The sequence below is a fragment of the Eleutherodactylus coqui genome, chromosome 8, assembly GCF_035609145.1.
Source record: "Eleutherodactylus coqui strain aEleCoq1 chromosome 8, aEleCoq1.hap1, whole genome shotgun sequence".
Lineage (NCBI taxonomy): Eukaryota > Metazoa > Chordata > Amphibia > Anura > Eleutherodactylidae > Eleutherodactylus > Eleutherodactylus coqui.
In genome coordinates, this window is record NC_089844.1 from 208,449,959 (window position 1) to 208,469,365 (window position 19,407).

Here is a 19,407-nt window from a genome sequence, read left to right on the forward strand (position 1 = left end):
TTCCTCAAGTTAGGAGGTTGCCTGTAACACAGAAGCGGAGGGTCCGGGAATATGGTTTTCAGACGGTCATCCTTGTGCAGGGTATGGTGGAGTTTTCTTGCGGTTTTCCTTAGTACCTCTAGTTGCGGATTGTAGGTCACTACTAGAGGCACACGATTGTTTCTTTCCTTCTCCTTGTATTGGAGTAGTTGACTTCTGGGTATCCTGGTGGCTCTGGTGATTTGGTCATCAATTGAGGTGGGATGGTAGCCCTGATTTATAAATGTTCTTTTAAGATATAAATGTTCTTTTACTAAAATGTTACTAACACTGGGCTCTGCATATATTGTCGTTACGAAAATGTTACTAGGGTCTGCCTATACTGCTGCTACTGAAATTTTACTAATACTGGACTCTGCCTATACTGCTGAAACTGAAATGTTACTGGGGCCTGACTATACTGTAACTCAGGAGAAGAGGCAGCGGTGTGTCCCGCAGGCAGCGCTTGTGCTTGGTTGGAGGTAGTGTGGTGCTTATCTAAAGTGTGCCTTGCTAATGAGGGTTTGTCCGGAGTTTGTCCGGAGCTACACAATGCTACAACATCAGCATGGAGGGGCATTTTCTGCTCAGCCATCGTGGTAACTTCACGGAAAACCATGGCGCCCTCAGCCATGAGCAAGGTGAAGGTCATGGAGGCAGGGTATCAGGGTAGACGAGGTGCATATATCAGGGTCGGCTATTATTGGAGCATCAAACTGGATTGCCAAAGATTGAACAACACTCCGTGACAAGATATCAGCCTAAAGGTTGCCCTTTACCGCTACTACTTGCACACAATGTGACACAAGAACACTAGACCCTTTGTACGGACACGGTGACCTTTACATAAACATTACATTCAGAACTCATTTATTGTATTGTTCTCCATTGTATGTCCATGTTGGTCATTGTGAGCAGATTATTGACCCGCCGGCCGCACTGTGTACTGCGGCTACTGCCTTTACATGTATGACTGCAGGTAGATACAGTGACCGGATACTAGTGGGTTAAGGGTTAAATGTACATAGCTAGGCCGGTGTCCCGTGGGAAGTCACGCATGGGGCAGCCCGGACAGGGAGCTCTTCCGTGAAGCTTCTTGATGGCACCCGATGGTATTTATTATCCCCTCCTCCCCACGGAGGCATCACATAGACATAGAACAAGAGCAGCGTCCGAGGCAGCTAGGAGAGCCCGTCCTAGAGAGCGCTGCCCCCTCCCCTCACACCTGCCCGGAGGAGGATTCATGGGAGGGCATGAGATGCAGCAAAGCCGGAGTGACCCTACTGCACTGAGAAGGAAGCTGGAGGCCGGCCGGGAGACGGAGCTCAGCTACAGTTGTACTGATGCCGTACCATCTGCGTTGCTCCTATTCACTTACAGCTGAGCGGCCCTGGTGCATTATGTCTCCAGCGGATGTAAGGGTGGAAACATGGGTTGGGAGCCCCGAGTTAGATGGTACGTCTAGGCGAGGGGCACGACGGTGGACCGGCTGCCGCACACACACCTCCCCACATGTACCGCCCATTCCCATGGCAAGCTCACATATCTCCCAGGCGGATTCCCATCTCTGGTCCTGTCTCACACATCTCCCCGCCGGATTGACATCTACTCTCGTTTCCCCCCGGGCGCTCGCTGGACAGCTTTGTCTGCTCCCAGCTCCTGTCCCCGTCGGCCGCAGCAGCCGTCGCCGCTGTCACCCTACGCGCTGGCCTCCGCTCCCGTATACCGATGGCACTGGCGCCGCTGCCACGGCGAACCCCGCTCTCGCTGCCCATGGCGCCGCTGGTGGCCAGCTCTGCCGATGACTGTGAGCTGCTGTTCGGCCGGAGCAGCGGCTTGCCAACAAGAGCTCCACTAGCCGCCCCTGCACTGCTCTCTTTCTGGGTCGCCTCCTTGGGCGCTAAATAGAAGAGCTGATTAGCGATCTGGAAGGGTATAGAGGACCGGGTTGTGGGGGAAGCGGGGGTCTCACAGTACCGATGGTCCTTCAGCTTTCTGGACCAACACGCTCTCCCGTAGGAATCCCAGCGGACACTGTACAACATCTGCTGCCCCGGGGATCTACAGTAGAACCCTCCGCGCGGGTTCTGTGAGATGTCACCGACTGTGGCACTGGATCTGGCGCTGAGAGTCCCGCTGTATCACTGCTCCGCTCGGACATCAGTGACTGACAGGCCATCGCCGGCTGCAGGAGACCCGCGGGTAGAAGGCTTTGTTCAGGCGTCATTTCTTGGCGATCTACATCCCGATTAGAGCGTTGTTAGATGCCACCGCTCTTCAGCAGAATCCCAAGTTCCATCTTCACCGTCAACGATTGATGGGAACTACAGAGCCGATGCAATGGCCGTCACGTCCAGCACATGATATCCCTGGGATGATATAGAACGGACAGCAGCCCGCGGGAGGAGATGGACCTGCAGAGAAGAAGAATCGCTTCTTCTTGTGGACAACCACACCCATCATGTCCGGGGTATTAAAGGGACGATAACGTGTGGCATTCCCGATCGTCTGAGTGTACAGGGGGGTACTGGGTTTCCTCATCTTACATTGCGCCGCAGTATAGAGCAGTCTGCAGTATATACAGTATACATTCAGCACCCGGGAGCTGGCAGTGAGCGGAGGCGCCGCCTGTGCTACACCTCTGGGCTCTCGGCAGCTCCAGGTCGTCCTCACATTGTGCAATCAGCTTCTGCACGATGGGGATTGTGGAGTAGATCCCGGGGATGGTGACAAGGGCCGGGAATAGAGGGAAGGCGCTCCCGCAGCGGTTTTATCTCCGCAGATAGGCGGTGATGTGCAGATCGGGAGATCTCGTGGCCTCCTCTCCGCTCCTCCCCGGAACCTCCGCCAGCAGCGGCTATAAACGGTTGCATGAGATGTCAGAGAGTGAGGAGTCACGTTGAACGCGAGCTCTCCTGTCCGGTTCTGATTGGTAACGGACTCTTATCCCGGGCAGGGAAGCACAAGAGGAGAACGGAGCGTAGAGGAGGCCCGGATGCATATTAGTAGTTTACACTGCGGTTATTCCTGCTGCCGATTCCAGCCAATGAGGTGGCTGGAATCGGCACCATGTGACCTCCCATTGTGCACGAGCAGTACAGTTCAGCTGCCGTGCACGATGAGAGCTGTGCCCGCGCCTCACGTGACCGGTGACGTCACCGGTACTTGAATTTGCCCGCGAATTCCGAGCCTACAGAGGAAGCTGATGGTTGGAGCCTTTTATACTACTTTCAACGTGGGAGAGGAAGATTTCTGCGCTGTGTGGTGAGTACCTACCTGAGATTAATGTGCTGTGCTGCTACGTGTGGTGAGTACCTACCTGAGATTAATGTGCTGTGCTGCTACGTGTGGTGAGTACCTACCTGAGATTAATGTGCTGTGCTGCTACGTGTGGTGAGTACCTACCTGAGATTAATGCGCTGTGCGCTACGTGTGGTGAGTACCTACCTGAGATTAATGTGCTGTGCTGCTATGTGTGGTGAGTACCTACCTGAGATTAATGCGCTGTGTGGTGAGTACCTACCTGAGATTAATGCGCTGTGCTGCTATGTGTGGTGAGTACCTACCTGAGATTAATGCGCTACGTGTGGTGAGTACCTACCTGAGATTAATGTGCTGTGTGCTGCTACGTGTGGTGAGTACCTACCTGAGATTAATGCGCTGTGCTGCTATGTGTGGTGAGTACCTACCTGAGATTAATGCGCTGTGTGGTGAGTACCTACCTGAGATTAATGCGCTGTGCTGCTACGTGTGGTGAGTACCTACCTGAGATTAATGCGCTGTGTGGTGAGTACCTACCTGAGATTAATGCGCTGTGCGCTACGTGTGGTGAGTACCTACCTGAGATTAATGTGCTGTGTGGTGAGTACCTACCTGAGATTAATGCGCTGTGTGGTGAGTACCTACCTGAGATTAATGCGCTGTGTGGTGAGTACCTACCTGAGATTAATGCGCTGTGTGGTGAGTACCTACCTGAGATTAATGCGCTGTGTGGTGAGTACCTACCTGAGATTAATGCGCTGTGTGGTGAGTACCTACCTGAGATTAATGCGCTGTGTGGTGAGTACCTACCTGAGATTTATGCGCTGTGTGGTGAGTACCTACCTGAGATTAATGTGCTGTGCTGCTACATGTGGTGAGTACCTACCTGAGATTAATGCGCTGTGTGATGAGTACCTACCTGAGATTAATGTGCTGTGCTACTACGTGTGGTGAGTACCTACCTGAGATTAATGCGCTGTGTGATGAGTACCTACCTGAGATTAATGTGCTGTGCTGCTACGTGTGGTGAGTACCTACCTGAGATTAATGCGCTGTGTGGTGAGTACCTACCTGAGATTAATGCGCTGTGTGGTGAGTACCTACCTGAGATTAATGCGCTGTGTGGTGAGTACCTACCTGAGATTAATGCGCTGTGTGGTGAGTACCTACCTGAGATTAATGCGCTGTGTGGTGAGTACCTACCTGAGATTAATGCGCTGTGTGGTGAGTACCTACCTGAGATTAATGCGCTGTGTGGTGAGTACCTACCTGAGATTTATGCGCTGTGTGGTGAGTACCTACCTGAGATTAATGTGCTGTGCTGCTACGTGTGGTGAGTACCTACCTGAGATTAATGCGCTGTGTGATGAGTACCTACCTGAGATTAATGTGCTGTGCTACTACGTGTGGTGAGTACCTACCTGAGATTAATGCGCTGTGTGGTGAGTACCTACCTGAGATTAATGTGCTGTGCTGCTACATGTGGTGAGTACCTACCTGAGATTAATGCGCTGTGTGATGAGTACCTACCTGAGATTAATGTGCTGTGCTACTACGTGTGGTGAGTACCTACCTGAGATTAATGCGCTGTGTGGTGAGTACCTACCTGAGATTAATGCGCCGTGTGCTGAGTACCTACCTGAGATTTATGCGCTGTGTGGTGAGTACCTACCTGAGATTAATGCGCTGTGCGCTACGTGTGGTGAGTACCTACCTGAGATTAATGCGCTGTGTGGTGAGTACCTACCTGAGATTAATGCGCTGTGTGGTGAGTACCTACCTGAGATTAATGCGCTGTGTGCTGAGTACCTACCTGAGATTTATGCGCTGTGTGGTGAGTACCTACCTGAGATTAATGCGCTGTGCGCTACGTGTGGTGAGTACCTACCTGAGATTAATGCGCTGTGTGGTGAGTACCTACCTGAGATTAATGTGCTGTGCGCTACGTGTGGTGAGTACCTACCTGAGATTAATGCGCTGTGTGGTGAGTACCTACCTGAGATTAATGCGCTGTGTGCTGAGTACCTACCTGAGATTAATGCGCTGTGTGCTGAGTACCTACCTGAGATTAATGCGCTGTGTGCTGAGTACCTACCTGAGATTAATGCGCTGTGTGCTGAGTACCTACCTGAGATTAATGCGCTGTGTGCTGAGTACCTACCTGAGATTAATGCGCTGTGTGCTGAGTACCTACCTGAGATTAATGCGCTGTGTGCTGAGTACCTACCTGAGATTAATGCGCTGTGTGCTGAGTACCTACCTGAGATTTATGCGCTGTGTGGTGAGTACCTACCTGAGATTAATGCGCTGTGCGCTACGTGTGGTGAGTACCTACCTGAGATTAATGCGCTGTGTGGTGAGTACCTACCTGAGATTAATGCGCTGTGTGTGGTGAGTACCTACCTGAGATTAATGCGCTGTGTGCTGCTGTGTGGTGAGTACCTACCTGAGATTAATGCGCTGTGCGCTACGTGTGGTGAGTACCTACCTGAGATTATTGCGCTGTGTGGTGAGTACCTACCTGAGATTAATGCGCTGTGTGGTGAGTACCTACCTGAGATTAATGCGCTGTGCTGCTACGTGTGGTGAGTACCTACCTGAGATTAATGCGCTGTGTGTGGTGAGTACCTACCTGAGATTAATGCGCTGTGCACTACGTGTGGCGAGTACCTACCTGAGATTAATTCGCTGTGCGCTACGTCTGGTGAGTACGTCACCTGAGATTTGCGCGACGCCACCTGACGCAACCTGTCTTTTTTTGCAGATTTGTGCGCTACGTGGGGAGACGCGGCCACCCGAGATTTGTGCGCTTTTTTTTGCAAACTTACGTGTGGAGATGATCCTGACGTTTGGACGCGTTTTGAGAAGAATTTCGCTTCGCTTGCACACAAGCTGACATAACTCGTCGAGGTAAGCTGCTGCATCTGCTAAAATTTTCATTGCGTGCATCTGCTCATACGTGCTTATTTTGCGCATATTTGCAGGTTTTCGTGTGTACGTGTATATATAATATATGATTCTTCTGACCAGGTTGGGGGAGTAGTGGTCAATGTAAGTGGGCGGAGCGGATCTAGGGATCAGTAATACTGGTGTGATGTGACTGTTAACCTGCTGATTTTTCGTTATTTCCTGCAGATCTGACGTCCTTGAGAATGGGAAGGCTGTCCGACAGTGAAGAGACCCTCGACGTTCAGCAATCTTGAAACCCTTCGTTTTATGGACTGCTTTTTGCCGGTGACTCACCTTTTTTTTTTTTTTTTTTTTTTTTTTTATAAGCTTTTTGGAGTATCCTGAAAAACTGCGCAATATTTTACACCGATTGAGTAAACAGAAAAGATCCCCACACACAGCGGCCTTTGGTTTATCAGGGAATGACACTTGGTGTAAAATCCAAATTTTTAATAAATAATAAAACGTGATTTGAATTTGTTTTTCTGTTTTACCTTATTTATGTTTTCAGGCTCCTGATTACCCACGCTGTAAAGCCGGCTGCACATGGCTGTGACGGGCTCTGCCATGGAATTCCGGGGCGGAGCCCATCACGGCAGCCCCAAGAGACCCCAATACTTACCTCTGGTTCCGGAGTCCCGCATGACGCCTCAGTGCGCATGGGTAATAGAGCGTGAGACGCACCGCAGCGGCATGTGACGCGGTAGGCGTAGAGGCGGTTTCACGCTATTTTCCGCTGTGCTACAGCGGAAAATAGCGTGAATGGACGGCTTCCACAGACTGCAATGGAAGCCGTCCGCGCGTATACCCGCGGCATTTTACGGTGCGGAATTCCGCTGTGAAATTACGCACCGTAAGCATTGAGCTATTAGGTTGAATACCGTGTTTCCCCGATAGTAAGACACCCCCCGATTGTAAGACGTATCGGGGGTTTCAGGGGGGTCGGCCAATGTAAGCCGTACCCCGAAAGTAAGACATATGTCTTACTTTCGGGGAAACACGGGGGTATTGCCGCCTCCCTCTCATCTACGGTAGCTGCGCGCCGCCCCCCCCTCCATATGTCACCGCGTCTGCCGCCTTTGGCCTCATGTCCACGGGGAAAATCAGGCCCGCTACGGATTCTCCATGGAGAATCTGCAGCGGGTCCCTCCTGCCCCGCGGACATGAGCGCTGAAAATAGGAATAAATCAGAATTAACTTGCCTCTCACACGCTCCGGATACTTCCTTCGCTGCGGCGTCATCTTCTCTCGTCGCGGCCGGATCTTCTTTCTTCGGCTCGGCGGATGTGCATGATGACGTCGGTGACGTGCCCCGCACATGCGCCGGGCCGAAGCAAAATGATCCGGCCGCGACTGAGAGATGGCGCCGCGGCGAAGAGAAGAACCAGAGCGTGTGAGTACAATTTGATTTTTGTGTCCCGGGAGACCCGCATGAAAATGGAGCATGGTCCAGATTTTTTTCATGCTCCATTTTCCAATATAAGACATACCCCGAAAGTAAGACATAGTGGGGCTTTTGGGGATAAAAAGAAAGTAAGACACTGTCTTACTTTCGGGGAAACACAGTAGATCCGTCTGTGGGAAGGAGCCTTAAGGCCTCATGTCCACTAGCAAAATGGAATTGCGGTTTCCGCAGCGGATTTGCCCCTAGGGAATCATTGGCCATCCCGTCCATTAAACTGATTTTTGCACCCGCGGATGGAATTTTAATAGAATTGCGTTTTTCATGCGTGGGAGAAAAAACCGCGGCATGCTCCATTTTACCGCGGATCGGCCACATTGCTATCACATTGACAGCAATGTGTGCGGATATCTGCATGAAAATTATACAATTGAAAGCTGATTCTACGCGGATTGTATTTTTCCAGTGGACATGAGGCCTAAGGGCTCATGTCCACGGGCAAAATGTGATTTAAAATCCGCAGCGGATCTCCCGCGCGCGGATCCGCACCCCATAGGGATGCATTGACCACCCGCGGGTAGATAAATACCCGCGGATCGTCAATAAAAGGCATTTAAAAAAAAATGGAGCATGGAAAAATCCGGACCATGCTCCATTTTCGTGCGGGTCTCCCGCGGGGACGGCTCCCGCGGGCTTCTATTGAAGCCTATGGAAGCCGTCCGGATCCGCGGGAGACCTAAAATAGGAATTAAAAGCATTTACTCACCCGCAGCGGGCCGCGAAGCTCTGCTCTTCCTCACGGCCGCATCTCCCTTGCTTCGGCTCGGCGGATGTGCCCGGCGCATGCGCGCGGCACGTCGGCGACGTGCCGCCGGCGTCAGGAATTCATCCGCCGGCCGAAAATGAAGATCCGGCCGTGAGGAACAGCTGACCTTCGCCGCCCGCTACGGATAGGTAAATGCTTTTAAATTTCTATTTTCAGCGCTCATGTCTGCGGGGCAGGAGGGACCCGCTGCAGATTCTCCATGTAGAATCTGCAGCGGATCTGATTTTCCCCGTGGACATGAGGCCTAAGGCCGCCTGCAGACGGCCGTGTCGCATCCAGCTGCTCGCAACGGGACCCGACCTGAGCGCCTGCAGAGAGCAGTGCGGAACTCGCCCGCTCCCGCAGCTCTGTCTCATGTGCCAGCAGACGACACATGCGCAGAGCCGGCAGCCAGCGAGTGGCGTTTCTGTACGGGGCTCTGCGAACCCCGCACAGAATTAGAGCATGGCGCGGTTTGTTTTCTGCGCGTGATTTCGCGTAGACAAACCACGGCCTTCTGCATAGGATTGCGTATTGAAATGCAATCCTATGCAGGCGTGTACAGCCGGAAATGTATGGTGCTGCGTCTGGCATAGACTGAAGTGGCAGCGGTGCGCACTCGTCATCAGCTGATTGGCAGGGATTCTGGGAGGCAGATCACCACTTCACTGCGCATAGATCATCAGTACTGGAGTCCCAGGGAACCCTTTTAACCCCTTGCCACCGCAGCACGTGAATGTATGTATATGTTAGGAAGCAGCTTTCTGGAATGGACTTGCATCTACATCCTACAGATCTGAGCCCACACCATCTACTGCTGAAGACTGTTGCTAATGACAGTTGGCCTCCCGCAGCCACAGAGGGGATGGGTGAGACAGATTCCCGCTGTTAACCCTTTCCAGTCCAATGTCGGGCCTGCCCCGACATCATAATTTCCCTCCAATGTCGGGGCAGGCCCGACACTGCAGTGCAGGAGTGGATCTGCAACCGATCGTCAGGCACATCGGGTGCAGATGCACTCCTGCACTGGTCCTCATCGAAGACCCCCGAGGAGAAGGCAGAAAGGGATTTTAATCCTTTCTGCCTTCTCCTTTACACATTACTTAGCGCTATGTAATGCATAGATTCTGGCCGGCGATCATGTGACCGCCGGTGTTACCTGACCCCAGCAGTCACATGATCGCCGAACCGGGAGGCAGAAGGAGAGTACTGAAGACGCCGGACAGGTAAGCAGGTCCCTCCCTGCACCCTCCTGAACTCTGTCAGCTCAGGAGGGTGCAGGGAAAGTGTATTTTTTCTCACCCATTCTCCCCAGAACCAATTTATTTGGAGCTGGGGAGAATGGGTGAGAAAAAATAAGTGGATTGGAAAGGGTTAATGCTTTGCATGCAACGATTGCTCTTATTTCATTAGGTTTTTGTATGTAATCAGATATACTTCAGTCTAAGCCGACCTGAGTATAAGCCAAGGTACCAACTTTTACCCCAAAAACCTGGGGTCAATTATTGACTTGAGTATAAGGCAAGGGGTAATATTAGGTACCTCGGCTAACACTGGGATCGGCTATACTCGAGTATGCATTGTGGCTGCTGCTACAGGCCAAGTGGGCAGTATTGTCCGGGTCTCCTGGACTCATGGTTAGTGTAGGGAATAGCGGTATAACCAGGAGCTTAGAAGTTCGCCCGCTAGCTTCACGTTTTGTCTACAATGTCAAGTAATACCTGTTCTTTATAATCAGCCTGTTAGTAGTGGTTGCATTTTTGGCTTCTGTATGCAGTGTTTTCTATCTCTGTGTATTCTGTTCCGTCTGTTATATGCCATGCGTGTGTCCTGTCCTGTGGCTCCTAAGATCAGCTATGGCCCAGTTCCGAAGACCGCTGGGCCGCCCTCTTATTTGGGGATGTATATGCTTAGGTTGGGCCACTGTCGACACCCCCCCCCCCCCCCCCCTCTTTAGCACAGGGTTAGTTGCATGGATTCCATGTGAATCTCCTGTGTTTCCTGTGTGCATGTATACTACTAGACTACTAGTCCTTTGGTCACGATGGTGTTGGCAGTCTGCTAAATCTGCCCACACGATCATAACAGTCTGTTCAGAAAGCCACATAGTACTGATTACATTTTGGGTCCCATTTGTGCATACTAACATAACATTAGGGCCACAATGGGTACATTTCTGAAAACAATACAAACAGGGGTATCCATTTTGGGGTGTCAGTGCACATGAAAATGATGATTTTTGGTGGAAAAAAAATTTAGAATAGCACATTAGCCGAAATAAAGCCTTATTATAATTTTTTTTTATCATAATTCCATTAATTCCTGAAAATGTGGGATCTAAATACTCCTCACACCCCTCAGTGAACACAAAGGGGTGTACTTTGTAAAATAGGGCCATTTTAGGGGGTATGTATTCTGACACCCACGAGCCTTTGCAATCTTGGCTCGGTGGAGAAAAAAGGGTTTATCAAAATGAGGAAAAGTAAGATTCAACTTGAATGTCTCCTAAATGGTTCCAAACAAAGGATGTTTTTGCAAATGTGCGTCCAGAATAAAGTGAACAGATGGAAATATATGTTGGCAAAGATTTGTAGAGTATGCTTGCACATATGAGATATAACATTTGCAAATGTTAAAAAATGACAATGTCTTCAAAACTGTCAATATTCTTAATTTTAATTAATATACACAACTTCTAACTGCCCATTTTTACCACTTAAACGAAGTACAACAAGGCACAGAAAAAACAATGTAAGAATCACTTCGATTTGCAAACATGCCCATCTTGAAAGCGTCCTACTGAGCCAACATCTAGGACCGTCAGTCTCTGCTGCTTCAACAATGATTGTGAGCAAACGCAGTGTGGTAATCCTGAAATAACTTATCCGCTCACCTGTAAAGAAGAAGGAAAAAAGTTTGCAAGAAAATAAATAAAAGCTTAGTCCATCCAAAAATACAAAAAAAAAAAAAAAGTGAGTCACCGGCAAAAAGCAGTCCATAAAACGAAGGGTTTCAAGATTGCTGAACGTCGAGGGTCTCTTCACTGTCCGCCAGCCTTCCCATTCTCAAGGACGTCAGATCTGCAGGAAATAACGAAAAATCAGCAGGTTAACAGTCACATCACACCAGTATTACTGATCCCTAGATCCGCTCTACCCACTTACATTGACCACTACTCCCCCAACCTGGTCAGAAGAATCATATATTATATATACACGTACACACGAAAACCTGCAAATATGCGCAAAATAAGCACATATGAGCAGATGCACGCAATGAAAATTTTAGCAGATGCAGCAGCTTACCTCGACGAGTTATGTCAGCTTGTGTGCAAGCGAAGCGAAATTCTTCTCAAAACGCGTCCAAACGTCAGGATCATCTCCACACGTAAGTTTGCAAAAAAAGGCGCACAAATCTCGGGTGGCCGCGTCTCCCCACGTAGCGCACAAATCTGCAAAAAAACATAGGTTGCGTCAGGTGGCGTCGCGCAAATCTCAGGTGACGTACTCACCAGACGTAGCGCACAGCGAATTAATCTCAGGTAGGTACTCACCACACGTAGCGCACAGCGCATTAATCTCAGGTAGGTACTCACCACACGTAGCACACAGCACATTAATCTCAGGTAGGTACTCACCACACAGCGCATTAATCTCAGGTAGGTACTCAGCACACAGCGCATAAATCTCAGGTAGGTACTCACCGCACGTAGCGCATTAATCTCAGGTAGGTAATCACCACACAGCGCATTAATCTCAGGTAGGCACTCACCACACAGCGCATTAATCTCAGGTAGGTACTCACCACACAGCGCATTAATCTCAGGTAGGTACTCACCACACAGCGCATTAATCTCAGGTAGGTACTCACCACACAGCGCATTAATCTCAGGTAGGTACTCACCACACAGCGCATTAATCTCAGGTAGGTACTCACCACACAGCGCATTAATCTCAGGTAGGTACTCACCACACGTAGCAGCACAGCACATTAATCTCAGGTAGGTACTCATCACACAGCGCATTAATCTCAGGTAGGTACTCACCACACGTAGCGCACAGCGCATAAATCTCAGGTAGGTACTCACCACACGTAGCGCATTAATCTCAGGTAGGTACTCACCACACAGCGCATTAATCTCAGGTAGGTACTCACCACACGTAGCGCACAGCGCATAAATCTCAGGTAGGTACTCACCACACGTAGCGCATTAATCTCAGGTAGGTACTCACCACACAGCGCATTAATCTCAGGTAGGTACTCACCACACAGCGCATAAATCTCAGGTAGGTACTCACCACACGTAGCGCATTAATCTCAGGTAGGTACTCACCACACGTAGCGCACAGCACATAAATCTCAGGTAGGTACTCACCACACGTAGCGCATTAATCTCAGGTAGGTACTCACCACACAGCGCATTAATCTCAGGTAGGTACTCATCACACAGCGCATTAATCTCAGGTAGGTACTCAGCACACAGCGCATAAATCTCAGGTAGGTACTCAGCACACAGCGCATAAATCTCAGGTAGGTACTCACCACACGTAGCGCATTAATCTCAGGTAGGTACTCACCACACGTAGCGCACAGCGCATTAATCTCAGGTAGGTACTCACCACACAGCGCATTAATCTCAGGTAGGTACTCACCACACATAGCAGCACAGCGCATTAATCTCAGGTAGGTACTCACCACACATAGCAGCACAGCACATTAATCTCAGGTAGGTACTCACCACACGTAGCGCACAGCGCATTAATCTCAGGTAGGTACTCACCACACGTAGCAGCACAGCACATTAATCTCAGGTAGGTACTCACCACACGTAGCAGCACAGCACATTAATCTCAGGTAGGTACTCACCACACAGCGCAGAAATCTTCCTCTCCCACGTTGAAAGTAGTATAAAAGGCTCCAACCATCAGCTTCCTCTGTAGGCTCGGAATTCGCGGGCAAATTCAAGTACCGGTGACGTCACCGGTCACGTGAGGCGCGGGCACAGCTCTCATCGTGCACGGCAGCTGAACTGTACTGCTCGTGCACAATGGGAGGTCACATGGTGCCGATTCCAGCCACCTCATTGGCTGGAATCGGCAGCAGGAATAACCGCATGGTAAACTACTAATATGCGGCCCGGATGGGATAAGGCATTAGCTGTGCTCAGATTCAGCCAATAGCAGCTCAGGACGGGTCTGCTCACGAGCCAATCAGAGCGCGGCCGCTGTACATATAAGAGGAGCCACCAGCGCGGCTCTCAGAGTTTCTCTTCCAGGAGAGTTTTAGTATTTGATTACCGCAGCACACAATGGCAGAAACCGCGCCAGCCGCCGCTCCTCCTGCCGCCGAGCCGGCTGCCAAATCCAAGAAGCAGCCGAAGAAATCCGCCGCAGGGGGCGCCAAGAAAAGCAAGAAGGCCTCCGGTCCCGGCGTGTCGGAGCTGATCGTCAGAGCCGTGTCCGCCTCTAAAGAGCGCAGCGGGGTGTCTCTAGCCGCCCTGAAGAAGGCTCTGGCTGCCGGAGGGTACGATGTAGAGAATAACAGCCGCCTGAAGCTGGCCGTCAAGTCTCTGGTCACCAAGGGCAGCCTGCTCCAGGTGAAAGGCAGCGGCGCCTCCGGCTCCTTCAAGCTGAACAAGAAGCAGGAGACTAAGGACAAGCCGGCCAAAAAGAAGCCAGCGTCTGCGGCCAAGCCCAAGAAGCCCGCTGGAGCCAAGAAAGCGGCGAAATCTCCTAAGAAGCCCAAGAAGGCTCCGGCCAAAAGCCCGAAAAAAGCAAAGAAACCTGCAGCGGCCGCCGCCAAGAAAGTGGCCAAGAGCCCGAAGAAAGCCTCAAAGCCGAAGGCCGCCCCAAAGCCCAAGAAGGTGACGAAGAGTCCGGCTAAGAAGGCGGCCAAACCCAAAGCTGCCAAGAGTCCGGCTAAGAAGGCTGTTAAAGCCAAGAAGAGTGCGGCTAAGAAATAAGCTGAAGCCGCCCGTGCATTTACCCCACAAAGGCTCTTTTCAGAGCCGCCACCTTCTCACCGCAGAGCTGTATTATCACTGCCTCGAATTCTGTTCTAGATAGCAGCGGCTACAGGGTACTTCATATCAGTTGGGAGTCTAGGGAGCGAGGGGGAGGCTGTAGAGGGGGAGTAATACGAGACATTGTCGCCGCATCATCCCCGTTCCTGTTGGGCACTGTGACCTATACAACGCGTGTATGGATGCCGGGCTGAGTGTGAAGGGGGAGGGGACTCGCCGACCTAATGCATTTCCCATAAAATCAGCGCAGCTTCTAATGGGGGAGACTGCCGTGCAGCGTGGAGTGTGTGTTTCTGCGGACATATCAATGCAGGGAAGCAGCTGAGAACATGATTTCACAGACACCCGTACGTATCATGCAATGGCCTGATAGGGTGAGGTGGGGCCAGCCTCTGCTGAACGCTGATTGGTCGCGGGCATCAAGCGTTTTGGCGGGCTAGTGGTTTGTTTGAAAAAGCCAATGAGATGTAGGGGGCGTTGTTTCTAAGAGCCAATAGGGAAGAGCAAGTAGGGTATAAAGACTCTGCTCTTTCTACGGCTCCCATCATATCACATCTGTGTGCATCTCTACAGCAGCGCTATGGCCAGAACCAAGCAGACCGCTCGTAAATCCACCGGAGGGAAAGCTCCCCGCAAGCAGCTGGCTACGAAGGCCGCCAGGAAGAGCGCTCCTGCCACCGGCGGAGTGAAGAAGCCTCACCGCTACCGTCCAGGTACAGTGGCTCTCCGTGAAATCCGTCGCTACCAGAAGTCCACCGAGCTGCTGATCCGTAAGCTTCCCTTTCAGCGCCTGGTGAGAGAGATCGCCCAGGACTTCAAGACTGACCTGCGCTTCCAGAGCTCAGCGGTCATGGCCCTGCAGGAGGCCAGCGAGGCTTACCTGGTAGGGTTGTTCGAGGACACCAATCTGTGCGCCATCCACGCCAAGCGGGTCACCATCATGCCCAAAGACATCCAGCTGGCCCGCAGGATTCGCGGAGAGAGGGCTTAGATCTGCTCTGGGCACCACATGGAACATAAAGGCTCTTTTCAGAGCCACCAAATCCTCCTCAAACGAGCTGCATCCTGTCCTCCGCTGTCATTTCCCCAACTCGGGTTCACAGCCAGCCTGTGCGCGGTGTACCCTGGTGCCGCCTCTCCCCGATAATGTTCTGTCGTCAGCAGGAGGTGGTCTGTTAACCCCTTCAGTGACCTAGTCAGTTCCTCAATTAATGCCATTCTCTCATCTTTCAAATGTAGTAGAAAGAGATTTGAATCCCCGGCAGACTGTTATCAACGTGGTTGATCGGGAGACGCGATCAACTGAGCGGGAAGTTCAAAATCTCCGGGGATCAGCCAATGAGCGGGAAGAATCTGACTATAGCCCCGCCCATAGGCGGCACTAAAACCACCCGACCTCCAACGGCAGGTCTGTTAACCCTTCACCGCACTCATTAATTCAGGCCCAGCTCCTCGCGTATTATAAACATAACCTGCCTGCCCTAAATAGGTTAAGGGGTTTAAAAGCGTGCCGTGACCGCAGCCTGAAGCGCACCCTGACGGGGAGGCTGCTACACCCCCGCTGTATCATGTCAGAGTGCATAGACCATCACCGCTGCTGACGACCCCACAAGGAGTTGTATTACAGCCTTTCCTTGGAAGAGGTGGGCGGCTCTGAGAAGAGCCTTTGTGTTCTGGAGAAAGAGCAGAATTATTAACCTCCGAAGCCGTAGAGAGTGCGGCCCTGGCGCTTGAGCGCGTACACCACGTCCATAGCGGTGACGGTCTTCCGCTTGGCGTGCTCGGTGTAGGTGACGGCGTCGCGGATCACATTCTCCAGGAAGACTTTCAGGACGCCGCGAGTCTCTTCATAGATGAGGCCGGAGATACGCTTGACGCCTCCCCTGCGAGCTAGACGGCGGATGGCAGGCTTGGTGATGCCCTGGATGTTATCACGGAGCACCTTCCTGTGCCGCTTGGCGCCGCCCTTCCCAAGACCTTTCCCTCCTTTACCGCGACCAGACATCTTCTACGTTGTAAGCAGAAAGCGATAGCTGCTCAGCGCAGAGCCCTACTCTATATAGACAGTGAGCGGACCAGAGAGGGAACTACTGATCAGGGCCGTCATTGCGGGGCGTTTCTTTTAGTTGTCTAGCGTGAAGGCCCATCCCCTCTCCCTGCTGATTGGCTGAATACAAGAGCCCTTGCCATCTTGTGCAGCCGATTGGCCTGTCAGCTCCTGAAGCAGTGGGAGAGAAGACGGAGGAGGGGTGACGGAGACAAGGGCCATGCAGCAGAGAGTCGCTGGAGCGTGAATCCCTCCTGTAAAGCGAGCAGTGCAGCTGCTGCCACAAACACGTGGGGGTGAGGAGAGAGCGCGCAGGGAGGCTTCGGTGAAGGGGAGTACTAGAGCTCTGCTGCATCAGCGCTCCCCTGCCGGAGCAGAGAGACACTCAGGAGCCACAACAGACAGCTGTGGGCGGCAGGAACATCAGGGCACCGTGTATAACAAGGAGGCCCCATAACCTGTGACAGTCCCCGGCACAGGGCATACAGTGGCACTTCTACTGCCACCCCAAGAAGCGCCAGGATTACTCCTCCTCTGCTGTGGCCACCATGCTGTGCAACACTCTGCAGATTCTCAAGACCCGGAGTCCCTCATTCACATAAAATACATGGCATGCATGACTACACGGGCACTATTCTCCCTCTCCTCGCCTCCCCTACCCTCAATAAGAAAGGGTCTTATTAAAATGATTGTCCTTCCCTAGTAGCTATACTGGCTACAACAAGCAGACATGTTTCAATAAAGGCCCATTTAGCTAGCTGAAAGACACCGATGAGCCTTATCCATGCTGCATTCTCAGCGGGATACCGCTGATACTATTCTTTTAGCTGGTATCCCGCTTGGGAAACACAGCCGGAATATGAAGAAGACAAGCGCTCCAGCTGTGTTCTGCATACCCCGCTAGGAGTGCTTAGCAGGATATCAGCTGAGCGCTCCGAGAAGACAACAGCTGTATGGAGAAGATAGCGGTCCCGCTTGTATTCTGCATACAGCGTGAGCCTTCATTTACACGCTTATGCAAAGCGGACGCTCAAAACTGTCCCATGAACTGCCGTGTGCGTGGATTTTGGGTGATAATCGTTGTGTCTAAATGGGCCTTTAGAATTTTCTTCATTAAACACTGGGAGATACTTAAAAGTGATATTTGCCTAATAGATACCATAACCCCCAGGCCCAATATAGTATTCTGTAAGGACACATCAAAAACATAGGGGCAATTTATCTACCCAACCGACAGGATCCTATAAGTGCCAGCATGGAAGATGCACACGCTGCAACAATATAGCACACAGCATGCAGCAAGCGGAGATATGACCGGGCACATTTACGACAATACAATACTGTTTAATCGGTAACCCGTCCGAAGTGGAGACTGACTTCAGATGGCCACCAAGCTCTAGTATTCATCATTCTGTACTGCCCGTGTCACACCAGATTGATGACATCACAATGCACAGTCAACTGCCAGACAGGCGGGCTCATTAGCATAAAATGTGTTTGTATGTCTGTCTGTCTATCTTTAGATATACTATGTAATCAATATAAATGATAGAATCCACATTGATATAATTAAGGTAATAACTAGAGATGAGCGAGCACACTCGTCCGAGCATTAGGGGACTGGAGACGAACACCACGGGGTACTCGAGTCAATTCCATTTCCTTCCTCGCATGTTTAGCGCCATTTTCTAGCCAAGAGACATGCAAGGAAGGCATTACCACTTCCTGCTGTGACGTGCCAGCCCTCTCACACCCTCCAGCAGTGAGTGGATGGCGAGATCAGGGGACCGCCGAGTACCTAAAGCGGCCCCACCCGCGGCTCGCCTCAGACACACGCTGGCAGGGGTTAGGGAAAGTGCTGCTGCTTCTATAGGGTTAGCGTAGGATCCTGTCTTCAAGATCCCCAACTGTCCTTTTTAGGGTCACACCTGACCTTGTGCATTAGTTGTGGCCTGCTGGGAGTTGTAGTGCATCCATTTTTGTATTACGCATCTAGGCCTGTCCCCAGCCTTTCAGTAATAGGCGTTCTCAGCCTGCAGTGCCGTACAACCAGCTCTCACCGTGAAACTGCACTCAAATATTTCCTAGCCTACAGCAAACGACTTCAGTTATACCGTTCTGTGTCTGCAGTGCATTAGACAGAGGTCTCACCGCTAAACAGTACTGTAATATTACCTGGGCCACTGCATGGTATTTCAGCTCAGCCGCTGTGCAGAGCCTCTCACAATACCCTTTCCTTGGTGGGGTTGAGATCGCTGCAGTTACCAGCACTCTCCCCTGGCTTTAGAGTCTTCTCCCACTCCACACAGCCTCTATTATCTACAAGTCTCTGCGAGCAGTAAATTACCCCTAGGTATCAGCGCAAGCCAGCGGGTTACTTTTTTCAAGTTACAGCATAGAGCCTCCGCTATCTACAAGTCTCTGTGTACAGTGAATTAAGCCACAGTTGTCAGTGCTGTACAGTGGGGTAATTTATTTGGCCCTGCTCTATTCTTAATCCACCATGATGAGGAGTAGGGGTAAGGGTCGAGGGTGCGGAGGTCCAAGTGAGGGTGTGGGCACAGGCCGAGTTCCTGGTCCAGGTGAATCGCAGCCGGCTGCTGCAGCATTAGGAGAGAGGAAAGTTTCTGGGGTCCCCAGGTTCATATCACAATTTTTGGGTCTACATAGTAGACATTTATTACAAACTGAGCAGTGTCAGCAGGTCCTGTCGTCGATGGTAGAAAATGCATCCAGCAATGTATCGACCACCCAGTCTTCTACGCCGTCCACTGCTGCAACTCTGAATCCTCTCGCTGCTGCTCCTTCTTCCTCCCAGCCTCCTAACTCCATGAACATGACACATTCTGATGAGCAGGCGGACTCCCAGGAACTGTTCTGGGGCCCCTGTCTTGATTGGGAAA

The 19,407-nt window shown here is 51.3% G+C and overlaps 2 protein-coding genes and 2 long non-coding RNA genes across 5 annotated transcripts; 3 read left to right on the forward strand and 1 right to left on the reverse strand.

Annotated features, from left to right (window-relative positions):
* Positions 1-3,014: 3,014 nt before the first annotated feature.
* LOC136577823 (uncharacterized) lies at positions 3,015-6,708 on the forward strand. Of its 2 annotated transcripts, XR_010786548.1 has the most exons (3): positions 3,015-3,282; positions 6,044-6,189; positions 6,415-6,708. It is a non-coding gene; the product is annotated as an uncharacterized lncRNA (long non-coding RNA). The 2 variants fall into 2 exon arrangements; XR_010786547.1 differs by lacking the exon at positions 3,015-3,282 and having other exon boundaries at positions 5,757-6,189.
* A 4,377-nt stretch (positions 6,709-11,085) lies between these two features.
* On the reverse strand, positions 11,086-13,536 carry LOC136577824 (uncharacterized). Its single transcript, XR_010786549.1, has 4 exons — positions 13,302-13,536; positions 11,741-11,886; positions 11,417-11,515; positions 11,086-11,328 (listed from the first exon to the last, which is right to left on the reverse strand). It is a non-coding gene; the product is annotated as an uncharacterized lncRNA (long non-coding RNA).
* A 207-nt stretch (positions 13,537-13,743) lies between these two features.
* Positions 13,744-14,397, forward strand: LOC136578113 (histone H1B-like). Its single transcript, XM_066578016.1, has one exon. The coding sequence runs from the start codon at positions 13,744-13,746 to the stop codon at positions 14,395-14,397; it is 654 nt and encodes a 217-aa protein (XP_066434113.1).
* A 640-nt stretch (positions 14,398-15,037) lies between these two features.
* On the forward strand, positions 15,038-15,448 carry LOC136578114 (histone H3). Its single transcript, XM_066578017.1, has one exon. The coding sequence runs from the start codon at positions 15,038-15,040 to the stop codon at positions 15,446-15,448; it is 411 nt and encodes a 136-aa protein (XP_066434114.1).
* The last annotated feature ends 3,959 nt before the right edge of the window (positions 15,449-19,407 follow it).

Excerpts from the sequence above, each read along its gene's own strand:
- LOC136578113 (XM_066578016.1), top strand. The coding sequence starts at position 13,744 with ATGGCAGAAACCGCGCCAGCCGCCGCTCCTCCTGCCGCCGAGCCGGCT.
- LOC136578114 (XM_066578017.1), top strand. The coding sequence starts at position 15,038 with ATGGCCAGAACCAAGCAGACCGCTCGTAAATCCACCGGAGGGAAAGCT.